Source organism: Acipenser ruthenus, chromosome 10 (assembly GCF_902713425.1).
Source record: "Acipenser ruthenus chromosome 10, fAciRut3.2 maternal haplotype, whole genome shotgun sequence".
In the NCBI taxonomy this organism is placed as follows: domain Eukaryota; kingdom Metazoa; phylum Chordata; class Actinopteri; order Acipenseriformes; family Acipenseridae; genus Acipenser; species Acipenser ruthenus.
In genome coordinates this window covers 44,183,638-44,198,297 of record NC_081198.1, presented here as the reverse complement: position 1 = coordinate 44,198,297, position 14,660 = coordinate 44,183,638, and the positions used below count along the sequence as shown (strand labels likewise).

General features: G+C 35.7%; 1 protein-coding gene across 1 annotated transcript; it reads left to right on the top strand.

Moving 5' to 3' along the window:
* Window positions 1-914: 914 nt before the first annotated feature.
* On the top strand, window positions 915-4,453 carry LOC117404183 (cyclin-dependent kinase 5 activator 2-like). Its single transcript, XM_034006960.3, has one exon. It carries the CDS (start codon window positions 1,219-1,221, stop codon window positions 2,188-2,190), a length of 972 nt encoding a protein of 323 aa, XP_033862851.1. The 5' UTR covers window positions 915-1,218; the 3' UTR covers window positions 2,191-4,453.
* The last annotated feature ends 10,207 nt before the right edge of the window (window positions 4,454-14,660 follow it).

Below are 14,660 nucleotides of genomic sequence, written 5' to 3'. Positions count from 1 at the left end.
CAGTCACAATGTGGGACAATGGAAATGGATCTATTGTATTGAGGAATTTGCTTCATGTTTGTCATATCTTAAAACAGTTACATGTTCAGAAATTCTGTAGTGAATTAGGGGGTCACCCTAAAAGTTATTTTATCACACTATATCATACACTTTTCACACATAATTGAGCTTTAGTGCCATGTCTTTCCTAAAGGGTTTTGCCACCAGAATACTAGGAAACAGACACATCTGGTGCAACAACAGGACAGTTGAAATGTATGTATGTATGTATGTATGTATGTATGTATGTATGTATGTATATATATATATATATATATATATATATATATATATATATATATATACACACATAGATAGATAGATAGATAGATAGATAGATAGATAGATAGATAGATAGATAGATAGATAGATAGATGGATCTAGATCTAGATATTGTCATTACTGCATGTAGTAATGACAATATCAGCTCAGTCATTTTTAAGTAAAGTGGTAGTTACCAGATTAAAAGAAGTTTACTATAAACCATGATGCTCTCTGGTATAATTAATTTCCTATATGTTAAAAATACATTAAGATTATGGCCATTTGGAAGCACAAGACAGACATAAATAACACCTAACAATATGATAATTAAATAATCATAATATTTAAAGAAATAAAAAAATACAAATATCCACTTCTCAGGGTAGGTTAAAGCAAAATAAAGACAAGCTCTCTAAAATAGAACTGTATGTTCGGCCGTGTTATGATAAAAATGGTTTGCTGTAATGTTGGAATATGATGTGGCCAATGCTGTTTATGATTGGTACAGGGGGCTGTCAATCGTAAAATATCTTCTTCAGGTTGGCTGACTCATTACACTATAACGGCTAATCCCGTTTTGCGGATTCACGCTGATTGTTTTTGCTTTGCAACGAATACAACAGACCAGCCCCTTTCTCTCACCGTCTGAAGCTGGGGGTTCGTCTGGCTGGAGCAGAAGCAGTGGCTGAAAGCGCCACATCTCCTGTCTGAATCTCAGCTGCACTTTGACTTTGGTTTCCCGCAGTCGCTCCCCACTGTATCTCCAGTGGACTAATTCATGTTCAATGGAATTGAATCTCAGGGTTTGACACTAAAGCGGTTCTATTTTTACAGGCTGATCGTCCTTCTAAGAAGTGAGCAAAACAACAGAAAGAGCACTGTCAGGTTGCTGGGTGTTAGCTAATATCAGAAACAATGGGCACTGTACTCTCTTTATCTCCGAGAACGGGTAAGGGAGGGATACTGGATGAGAAGAAGGACGGAGGTTACTCGGCTATCCCCAACAGCAAAAATGGCAAGACGGAGAAAAGCCTGAAGCGACATTCAGTGATCATTTCAGCCCTTACGTGGAAGAGGCTGGTGGCTGCCACGGCCAAGAAGAAAAGTGCCAAGAAGGTTAATCCGAATCCTCCACCTTCGCAGGTCAACAACAACCTTGTCGAGCAGCTGAATAACGAAAATGTAATAAAATCACAGCAGCAACCCAGTCCAGATCAGAAAGGGTCACATCGGGACCAGAAACCTGGACCACTCGCGGTTCCGGTACCCACTGTCCCTAACCTGAGCCTACAGACGAATCAAAATCACAACGTAATACAGAATGGCAAACAGTTGATCTCTGTCCAAAAGCAGCCTAGCAAATCAGTGATTTCACCAAGACGAGTGATTGTTCAAGCATCAACCGGAGAGCTTTTGCGCTGCCTAGGCGAGTTTATGTGCCGAAGATGCTACAAACTGAAGGAGCTGAGCCCCAACGAGATCATCCTATGGTTCCGAAATGTGGACCGATCCCTACTTATTCAGGGCTGGCAGGACCAGGGCTTCATAACCCCTGCTAACCTGGTGTTCGTCTATTTACTTTGCAGAGATGCTGTAAGCGACGAAATCGCTAGTGAATATGAACTTCAAGCCACCTTTCTGACCTGCCTCTACTTGGCTTACTCGTACATGGGTAACGAGATTTCTTACCCACTAAAACCCTTTCTAGTGGAGACCAACAAGGAGGTGTTCTGGGAGCGATGCCTGCAGGTCATTGACAAAATGAGTGCCAACATGCTGATGATCAATTCCGATCCGCATTTCTTCACTCAGGTGTTCCAGGACCTGAAAAATGAAGGGGAAACCAGGGAGGCGAATGGACATTGGACTACTAATCTTGACCGTTAAAAAAAGAAAGATTTTTTAAAAAATGGACAGAGTAGTTTTTTTTTTTTTGCAGCACCCAGTAAAACGGCGGTGATCGGGACTGTGGGGTAAAGGGTTACAATGAAGTAATGTGCACTAGAGCCTGTGGATCAAAATAGATAGAGGTATCCCTTGAGTGATAAGAGATATTTCGTGCTGCATATCAATATAAAATAAATACCCTTTATGCTACTGTGAATCACAGTACACTGGGAGATATACGGGAAGGAGTGGTTAAACAAATGCATGCCTAAGGTGTATTCTAAATGTTCTTTCAATGTGGCTTTAAAATGGATGGTAACGCAGAGCTGCAGTGGAACAATCAAATTTTTAGCTAGCCTGTCAATGTTTAGAATATTCATTTATATATTTATTTCAATTTTGGGAAAGTGAATGATAGCGAGTAGTGTTCATCTTCGGAATTGAAAAGAGAGCTACCCAAGGTGCTGGCCTTTAACAGACGTATTGCACATTACTAAACCTCATACTGTCTATCTGAATGTACGATTTTACAACAAAGTGTTACTACACCGTCCAATGTGCCAATACTGTTGAAATGTATAAAACGTATTGTTTTATATTGTGTATATATATATATATATATATATATATATATATATATATATATATATATATATATATATATATATATATAGACACACACACACACACAATATAGAAAATTATTTATTATGTATGGATTATTGTTGGGAAATTAGCAAAATTATCCCCATTAATGATATTGTCTTTGTTTCAGTACAGTCGAGCTGTACTGAATCCAGAATTTGCATTTGTCCTTTTACCATGTGCACTGGTCACTAATGGCACATTTGGCAGTGCATCGTATATTTTAATGGAATGGGCTACTCTTTGAGATTTGATTTGTATTCATTATATAACTATATCATATGTTTTTGTTCAGAACGCTATAGATTGGTTTTAAGATCAACTTTACCATTGAAAGAACAACTATTTAACTCTGCAATACTGTGCTTTACTATTTACACGTTTAGCCCTGTTTCCACAAAATAAGGTTACTTTACTCCAATAATAATAATAATAATAATAATAATAATAATAATAATAATAATAATAATAATAATAATAATTTATTAGTAAAGTGTTTACCTGAAAACTGGAACATAAAGCATTAGTGTAAGCATGTGATTATAATTTCAACAGTTAGGACAGCAATAGTTCATCCGCTTTGTAAAGCTTATCCTTTAATGCAATCAGTAAAAGTCATCATTTGCTTCTAAAAAATACATGGGTTTATTAACTATTGGGGGTGAACTCAAGTACTGGCTACATTAGGTTGTCAGCCAACAGTGTACCTCAAAAAAAATAAAATAGAAAAAGTAAAATGTCAAAAAAAAAGTTCATACACGCATAATTTAGTTTGCTTTCTAAATTTGTTTGGAAGGATACATAAAGTTAATAATATCATATATTTCTGAATTCATGCATTCGTTTTGTTTTTTTTAAGGCCGTCCTTGACATGTGTACTCCTCTTCGCTTCTGTCGCTGACCGTGGTGCTGAAATGACCTCGTGCATGTCGATCCGAGCATGTGAGTCATAAACAGATATCACGTGCTTCCCAGAGCACAGGAAGAAAAAAGAAAAAAAAAGTTCATTGAGTTTGGAGTCAACCCTCAAAAAACCTAAAAAATGTATTATAATGTGTTTTGTCAACATATATGTTAGGTACTGGTATATGACTCGGAGTACAGTAAATGGCACAATACCCGGTTCACAATCCTTTCCATTTTTTTTTTCTAATACTGTATGATTAGTTGCCTTGATTTAAATTCTATTTCCAAAGTAAAAGAATGTCTAGGTGATTTTTTTTCCTGATAATTCGAAATTCATCAAACATGCTAATGCTTATGTTGTATTACCAATTTAGTTGCACCAAAAAAGCACTATAAACAAAGTTTGCTTATTCAACAGTCATTTGTATTATTATTATTATTATTATTATTATTATTATTATTATTATTATTAGTAGTAGTAGTAGTAGTAGTAGTAGTAGTAGTAGTAGTAGTAGTAGTCGTAGTCGTCCTAGTAGTAGCAGTAGTAGTATAGTAGAAGTTATAATTTGTTATTTATTTATTTGTTTATTTATTTTACTATTTTCTTGTTACTAATGTCAATTTAGGAGTCAAATTTATATGATTAATTAAGTGTAAATTGTACCTGCAATGTCATTATTTGTAATAAAACAATCATTTTGATTAATGTAAAGCTTCTTGGCTATACAATAATAGAAAACAATCTTGACAAATTTATATTTATATTTCTGTTGATTTTGACATGGGGAAGCACATCACGTGCTTTTTAAACCAGCAGTGAGCCCTAACATATATGACTATACACAGTTCGGCAATTCATATTGTACATGTATTGAGGAGGCTGTGTGGTCCAGTGGTTAAAGAAAAGGGCTTGTAACCAGGAGGTCCCCGGTTCAAATCCCACTTCAGCCACTGACTCATCGTGTGACCCTAAGCAAGTCACTTAACCTCCTTGTGCTCCGTCTTTCGGGTGAGACGTAGTTGTATGTGACTCTGCAGCTGATGCATAGTTCACACACCCCAGTCTCTGTAAGTAGCCTTGGATAAAGGCGTCTGCTAAATAAACAAATAATAATAATATTGTTTATGTCTCACATAGCATGAGTAAATCAGCACGTGTATTTATACCAACTTTAATTGGCCTCCTGGGACAGCTGCACATTGGAAGATTACACGTGGAGTCTCTTCTTCGCCATTTAAAATGTCTAATCGTGCAGTTATTCCTGTTTTTAGGTCATTAATGACTATTGCATGGTCTCATTCAAGCTGCATCTCTATACACTAAAGGTTTGAATTTAGAAATTCTACACAAATTATTAATAAAGGACATGGCACAAGGTATGCGTGTTCTTGTACCTGATTGGCTGGAATTTGGTGCAGTCTGTTAGAGCTGTGATGCTCGGTCAGAACACTGCAGAAGCATTTCTGTCGTAACCATAGCAGCCGATATATTACTGAGTGTGCATCACGCTGAGCAACTGTAGGCTAGATTAATGTATAATGAAATACTGCAGAGGCATACCTTGTAACAATAACAATTAAAGGATATATACATAGCTTTGCAGTCAGGAAGGCAAGCAAAGTCATTTAGCATGTAATTGCACAAACGTCTTTATATTCCCAAAGACAAATAGCGCCTTTAATTGTTTTGCTGTATTTCAACATTTATTATACAAAAACAGCATATTATTATTTCATGAGAAACTGAGGTTGATTTCTCAATACAATAATTTTTTTTGTGCAATTCATATATATATATATATATATATATATATATATATATATATATATATATATATATATATATATATATATATATTCTATAAGAGGTTGTATACTGTTAAAATATGTTTTAAGTGCTATTTTCTGTAGTGGCCAGTCAATCGTTACTATCTTTTCTACTCTTGTCTACTGCCAAAAATCTTTAAATCAGTCTTAACTTCACATTTGTCAGATGGCAGCAATGCACCAGAAGTGAACACAGACAGCAGTACTGTAAGGGTATGTGTGTCCATATATAGTGTTTGGAAATGTATCATTTTTGGTGATGACAATCAGCTCAACAAAGTATTCAGTGTTTAGAAAGAGCAGAACCAGTTGACATGTTATGTGATTGACCTTGTGAGGTTAGATGTTAAGTGAGTAGAAGAAAATCGATTGAGAGGGACATGAATGTGGGCGCCTAACTATTTGTATCCAGGGCTAGAACTGCAGAACGGATATTGTGAGGGTGTGGCCACATTTTTAGTAAACTAATAAAGTAAAATGAAAACCTTACACACTTCTAGCATTGTCACTTTATGTTTTGTAAGAATTTTGAAAAAACTAAATGTTAGAAGTCCAGAGATAAAAATCTATGTATTTCTGAAACACTGCAGCTACTGTATGACAAAAATGTATGTATGTATGTATGTATGTATGTATGCATGTATGTATGTATGTATGTATGTATGTATGTATGTATGTATGTGTATGTAAAATAATCCACTGAAAGTCTGCCACACATATTCAATTTTCCATGGTTACTGAACTCTGAATAACAATGTCAGACAGTAATATGCCTCAATATATAACCTTCTCAAAGATCATTTAAGCAATGTGCAATTATTATGAAGTAACAGAGCTGTCTCAAAAAGGGGAATCCAAATGGGTTACCAAATTATACAGCAAAAATAGCAATACAAGAAGTAGAGTATAGAAATACTGAATGGCTGTTATGGAGATACCTGTGAAGGACACAGCTGGATGCAAGTCTCAAGAACCATTCAACAGCATGAACAATGGCTGGGAGCGCAACATGTTTCATTTCAAATAATAACTCTCTACCTATTTTAAAAAGACTACTGGATGACTCAAAGGGTTTGTTTTTATACATATATTCAGTATAACTCTGCAGTACCTTACAGGAGCTGTTCAGAATTCCACAGCATATGCCAAATACCAGTCAGGTTTTCAAAACAACTCAGTTATTATTTCAGTAAGCGTCAGTTGTTGCATTTATCAAGGCCACAGCAACGACAGAATATATGTTAGAATATGTTGAAAGCAAGCATCAGTGATCCAAATGATGTCACATTTAATAGTAGATTCCTAGCCAGAGGGCAGCATCAACACCCTCCATTTTAAAAGAAGTATTCACATGATCTAGAATAGAATTGTTTGACCTCTTCAGTTAATTAGACATGTTCTTAATCACTAAAGGGACAAACACATTATGTTTTTTAGAAGTTGGTAAAAAACACAATAAATGAGCTATAGCATATGTACTTGTGTAGTTATTAAATCAGCATTCAAATACTTCATACAATATGCCTGGCAGTGTAATATAAGACTTCACGTCAGTTGTTATCCGGTATACAGTATACACAAATAAATGGGCCAGATTTACCAAGCATTTAATCCAGTGCAAATTTTCCAAGCAAAAAAAAAATCTGTGGATGTTTCAGAATTAGATATAAGCAATTCCAAATGTTAATTCAAGGTCTATACACAATAGGTTTGTCAATGTGACCTGTATACCATGTAAATATATATTAGAGAACATATTCTAATTGAGCTCCGTCCATTTGCATGAAACTTTGTAATTGGCACGAATTTTTGTTCCTGTCCACCATGATTGCAAACCTGAAACTGAAAGACATGTTCTATGATAAAGTTTTTATTTCTCCCATGGTGCTGTGTTTATGAATCACTCTGCATATTGCAGGTGCAGACAGCTTGTAGGCAGAAGATCTGGAACACACAGGGGGAGATAAGGGGTGTTGTTTACTAATAATAACCTGCGAATAATCTCTCCCACAAGGTAATTTCAAGAATTCCATTTAGCTCTAATGCAACAGACTCAGCTGTAACTATATATAGGCTTCTAATCAGCTTAAAGAGCCTGGGATGAACGGGTAAACTGAGACTGAAGATCAAACTGTCAGTGGTCAACATTACTGAATGTGCTCAATCTGGATGAAAGGCAGCTCTAAATGTTTCAGTACTTCTATTACGAGTCTGTAACATATTTTGGGGGTATATGGGTGCACGTCTTGTCTGTACAGTACAGTCACTTTTACTTTTCTTATTTAGAGAGAGAGAAGTTAGCAGTTATCATTGTTATTTATTATTTAGTCATTTTAGCAGATGCTTTTATCCAAAGCGACTTACAGAGACTAGGGGGTGAACTATGCTTCATCAACAACTGCTGCTGCAGAGTCACTTACAATAGGACCTCAGTTTTACGTCTCATCTGAAGCACGGAGCACAAGGAGGTTTCCCAAGGTTACACAGGCTGAGTCAGTGGCGGAGCTAGGATTGAACCTGGAACTTCCTAGTAACAAGTCCCTTTCTTTAACCACTGGACCACCGTCTCCTATTAGTTATTGAGAATATCTGACTCTGGGGGTACATGGAAGAGTTCGTCTGTCCGACCACCCATCAGTCCTTACAACTGTATGTCACACTAACATTTTTACACATATCTAGACCAGGGGTAGGCAGCACAGAATCTGTTACTGACATATTTGTTAATTGGGAAGTGAGAGCCCCAAAATAGCCTTTGTGTCTAGATTTAATAGTTCCAGGACCAACCCAAAACATTGCAAATTACATTAATAGTTATTTAATTTGGCAGTGTCTTGAAAAAGTTAAAAGACTGTGTGAGAAAAGTAAGAAATGAATTTCTGTAGGTGTGTATGAAGATTGGGATGCAGTGATGGGACAGTGCATCTGGAATATTTTGTATGCTGAGTAGCTGAGACACTTGGCTCTTCATCACTGTCATTCTATGGTTTATTGAGAAGGAAACACATGTATAAAAATGATAGATTTCTGTATCATAGGATTGCGAGGAGAGCCTACCTGGGAGTGCATGCATATTGTTTTTAGATAATAAACAAAACAAAATGTGAACAAAACTGAATTGATCTGAGGAAACTAACATTGCAATCTCATAGTTAAACATGTGTTCACTGAAATCATTGAATGACTGAAAATGACTGAAAATAATTTTCAGTATTTGAAGATGCTATATTGAGACTACAATATCATAGTTTGTCATCTTGTAAACAGAACACATTGACAGACTTTTTGACAGGAATTCAGCAGTATATATAAATATACAGTAATGGTATATTTATCACAAAGAATAGTCAGTGTACTGTATACATACAGCACAGTATGGATTAACCAAAAGTAGTTCTGTGGACGGCATCTACAGTTTCATAGGAAATCGTTAAATATACATGATAATACAAAATGAATGGGAGTCTAGCTACTAAAAATATTATTTAAACATTCAGGTGGTGGTAAATACTTTGCACGTAGAAAAGTGCATTTTCTGAGCTTCCAAGTTCATCATCATTTGTGGCACCAGCATATCATAATGTTTGTACCGAAACATATTGTCATAAGCTCCTCCTGATTCAGATAATATTCAACCTATATTTAACCTTGGTTATGTAAGAATAACTATATGTCTTTCTTATTAGTTTTAATACTGTGTTTAAGTTTGCAGTTTTTGTTATGCTTGCCTATGTTTTCTTATGTTTCTACTATGCTCTACAATTGCTACTGTTTTAATATGGTATATCACAGTCAAATTAGTTTTTATGAGGGAGAGACAATAAAGTTTGGTGAGCAAATGAGAAAGCAATTGAAATATTATTTATTGTATATATGGCATATTTCTAAATATGTAAGATGAAAAATGTATAAGTGTGAAAGGTGTTAATACAGTACTGATTTTGAAATAATTAAATGTGTGTTTCTTCTTCAGACATATGTTAAATGTTATCACTTGACCAAGTACAGTGACACTCGCAATTGCAGCTGTTTGCACCAGGAGAATGCCCTGCATATGCTATTGACTTACATTTTTATATACAGTACACCAGTGATTTCTGAGCACATGCATTGCAACACTTTGATCCTGATAAAGAGCAAGTCATTTGATTAATTTGTGCACATTCTACTGCTGTTGTATAACAATGTTCTGCATCACGATGCAGTAAAACCATGAAGTACTACAATGAGTCATACTCACAGCAGAGCAACTTGAATTCTTTGAAGTGTCAGTACTTCAGTTGTCCATAAAATACTTTTCTCCACACTACAGTACATCGTTTAACAGGCATGTTGATGCAGAATCTTCAAGTATGCTATCTGTGGTACCACTTTCAAAATATGTAAAAGGTGTATCATAAAAGATATTCGCAAGAACAACATTTTTAAATCAAGCATCTTCAAAACAGATCAAATATTTTACAATAAAGAGTGTATTCTACAAACAACCAAGAAGACCCCACTAAATAGGGAGAGACTCAATATAAATATTGAACCCAAATAAACTGACATTAGGCATACCCTAATCTAGATTTATAAAATGTCTTGGACATTTTCTGCAACCTGATTGGCTTCTCAAAGTCATATGATTGAAAAACAAAAGCAATGGCTCAGATCTAATTTCATTCCACTGATGAAAATCACAGTTTCATAAGTGCAATAATCAGTATTATAAACCTGTCAGATGAATAGAACGGGAATGCTGTCTTCTGATTGGTTGCTTAAGAGGGCATTGATGGCCAGGAAATGCCATTACAGATAAAGTACAGTAAGGTATCAATCCACCAAAAAGAACATCTAGTATAACTGTCAACTGTCAGAACCACAACAAACCCATGAAATAATGGCTATAACAGGTCACAAAAACAAGTCCTCTATAAAACATTACTGGCTCCATCTCTATCCAACAAACAAGAATGGTCTTCACATCTTTCCAATGTCTTAACTCCTAAAATTATTGATGTCCATCAGCCATCATTAGTTGAAAACAAGCAGCGAACCTTCCAACAAACTGCAATCCTGCAAAAGCACATTAAAAAACCGAAGCCCAATGCTTTGCTCCACCCTCAGAAATCTCAGCCACGAACACAGGAAACCTGCAATTCAACTTGAAATAAATAAAGTTAAAAAAAAACAACTTTACAAAATAAATAACTCAAACATTTAAATTACTAATGTAATTCCTTTTTTCCCCTTAATTTAGAGATCAAAGATCTGGATGGCTGGTTAGCAGTAGCCTATGGCATCTACTTTACACCTCCACTTTGCCTCATGCGTACACATGCCCTCTGCACTCTCTTCCTCTCCTTCACTGATTGTTCTCAGTTATTTTAGATTGGCCTTTCAGTCACTAAAGAAGGCCTCTATTAAAGACTTAAACTCTCCACAGCATATTCCTGGTGGCTTTCTCTTGACATTTCAAGCTAATTCCAGCTGCACTGCTCTTGGGGATGAGAAAGAAGGTACTGTACCCTGAAGAGCAAACCTTTCCCATACCATTAATATTTATGAAATATAACTTTGATTTCTAATATTAGCAGCCTCCTTCAGTCTCCTGAGATTGAAGGGTCATCATGCTGGTTTAGCTCAGAATACTATTCTTTATTGGAACTGGAAAGGTGGCCAGACATTCCAGGTCAAACAATCTGATTAAATGGCATCAGCAACACTTTTATTCTCTTTATATTGATTAGATGAGACAAAGGTCATTTTCTAGTGTGCCCTTTATTCTTATATATAATCCAAAGCATGCTTATTGGCTGTATTTTTATAACATGTCATGCTTCATTTAAGACATCATATTAATACATATTCCTATGGATTGCTTTTTAAAAAAAATAATTTTTATTTGCTTTCCTGTCACTCCTTTTCATACTCTGCTCTATTATCTGGTTTAGAATGTAAGAAATGTTATTTGTTTCTTGTTCAGCTTTTCAATGATCTTATATTTTCTTTTCTGAGATGCTGGTGAAGATTCTTATCTTGTAACTAGGCTCTGCCAGTAAAAAAGTATAGCTTCACTTCCTTGGACATTGTATGCAGCATTTAATAATTGCACACAGCTATCATAGGTGTGTTACGTGGTACTTTAAAAATGCTATTAAAATGTAATCCTAGGGAAGGGTGTTTTTTTCGAGACAGCTTATGCTGTTTAAATGCAGTACTGCAACTGCATAGGGGATGTTCTTCTACAGAGGCTTAACACAGAATCCCTGCTCAAGTTCTGGTCATTCAAGAAACCTATATGGTTTGTTTTCAAGAAGCTGCATTAGAAATGTCCCTAATGAGCAGCCGTAGGATTAACAATTTCTATCCACCTGACTTAAGCTCTGCTTATCAGCCATTTCCAGCTTATTTACGTAACCCTACCCTAGAGATGGGTGATTGTAATTTGAAAAAAGAGAGCATGCAGCTTAGGAGCTAAACTGGGATTTTGTGTGGGTAGGTCTGTACATACATATTATGTACCATTAGTTTGCTTCAGAAATGACAATAAAAAGCTCATGAACAGTCTATTTTTCAATGTGTTCTACATTTTTTGAACTGTGGATGCGCACATGGAAAACTTAAGGAAACCAGTCAGACACAGATTATATCTGAGTCCTTTTATGACATGCACTCCTGTTTGTGATGTTAAAATGGAAGTATATAATATTAATGGCTGCATTCAGGAATAGCCTTCTGTTACTGTACATTTCTGTCTCTCACCTGCCACATCAAAGGATCTTGTGGTTTCAGATGCTAATTTTGATTAAAAATTAAAATGTTAAAAAAAAAATCCCGCCAGCAATTTAACAAGGCAGAATAACCATTTTCCCATTATTGTTACATTCTATGACAAGATTAACGAAGAGAAAAAATGCATCTCAAAGCAAAATTAAATTAAACCAATACTATTGAAGCAAAGAGTGCTTTGTTATTAAATACAGTATGGGTCTGTTGTTCACATTGTTACCAATAAATCAGAAGGGCTGAATGCTGGAATATATTAAAACATATATAAATATTTGTTGGGTGTTAGGTTAATTAACCTTATGTTAATATTTTTGCATCATCAAAAATACTTTTAGGCATTTCATTTTTCTGCTCAACGTAAGTGTTCTTGTGCATTCCTGGTCACCTTTTCAATTCCCTCTCTCATATACCTGCCACCTCTTTCTTTGCACACTGCACTTGAGCTGATTTATGTGTTTTGTTTGTTTTATTTTCAAGGTCATTAAATAACATAGCAAATATACCTGGTTTGTACACCACAATGCATTCTCGAGTTCTGAATTCACACCAATTCAGTGCTACTCAGCCCAGCTGGCATTCTCAAGACAATAGAAACACCCACCACTACTGAGAAAAATCAGTCCTTGAGCAGAGGTTATACAACAAATCGATATTGCTTTTTAAATTGGATTCCTCCTCTGCTCTTATTGATGTCTGTTAACTTCTGTTATTGGCAGGATGCATCTTAAAATGATTACTGCTGTTGACTTGAACACTCAACCTTGAATATCAATTTATGAATACCCCACAGTACAGTCTACATAAGTAGTTTGTGCTTATTTTATTTTAAATATATATTTTCAGGGTTATGCACAAGACTGAGACCCATTTTATTATCTAAATACTGCAGCGTTTTGAAAACTTTGTTATATATATATATATACAGTATATATGCAGTAACCCTCAGGATAGTCTGAAAATCTGCTAACACATAATCTGGATCATCAACTACAGATATTGATGCACAGTATCAATTTGGATAATGATGTACAGTTTAATCTTCAATATACTGAGTACTTACATTAATATTAACTGCAAAACAGTCTTAGTGGAATAATATCATTTGATAGGCAAGGTGCAGGCCATGCACTACCTCATCATCAGGACCAGACACCAAGCTTTATCTTTTCAGTGGGTGATTCACTGTGAGGATGGACCTCTCTGCAGTGCTGACACACCAAAGGATTGGGTTAACAAAGTCATCCTTGTTGCCATGGATTCTTTTAGAAAGTAGCCAGATGCCTACTTGGTGAATTCCCTCATTGGGGTTTCTTCATCCAATTTAGGATCATGGTGGAGCTTAGCAATGACAAGACCTGAGAATTAGATCTTTTAAGTGATGTGCCAGAATTCTGGGAACCTGAAAACTCTCTCCACAGCCATCCACCCTCAGAGGGAAGTCAGTTATTGCTCCTTTTCCAGGAGCAAGTACTGCTGTTGGCAGTCCAGGAGACCGTTGTCTGCACCAGGGTTTAGCCAGTCAGCAAGTGGGAATATATGGGAGGGATACTGGGTGAGCACCGGTAGGGAGATTCAGCTGGGTTCACCACCATTTACAGTCAGAGTGGAAAAGCGCAATTTATCTTCTGTATGGTTCCTTTAACTGAAAACAAATCCAACACTTGATGAGCCATTTCCAATTGCCTGCTATAATGCTGTATTGATTTTATGGAAACCAACACAGTTTAAACCACAGGTTCTAAAAGCATTCTGTGTTTGTTGGTACACAGGCTGACATCAGCATCAGACCTCCCAGGAGATAGTGTCATTTATATTCCAGTCACACACACACACACACACACACACACACGCACACACACACACACACACACACTGTTTTTGTCAAGTTAATTACAATGTAAAACAATGCAAATGATATTCCTTTACTTACCGGTATTAAGGCATCTAAATTCGATTTTGTATCTTGATTTTCTTCTCAGTTTTTATTTTAACATGTATTCATGTTTGCACAGCAGGCACAGCTCATTCAATTCAAATGGATTAGGTTATTATGCCTGATATATTTTGATGTGGAAAGTCATCGGCTAATCTAAGGATCATTTCAATTTAAACAAAAGATATAAATATATTGGTTGTTGACAGTAATGAATAACCCTAATCTGAGTCCTTGGTATTTAGAAATGGGCAGTTGAAATATGTTAATAATATCTACAGGTTTTTAGTTAAAAGAAAATATGTTTTGTAAAATGATATCAAAGAAGTGTGATGCTATGAAATGTTGTACACAGAAACAAAATAGTTTGCATTCCTGTTAAATA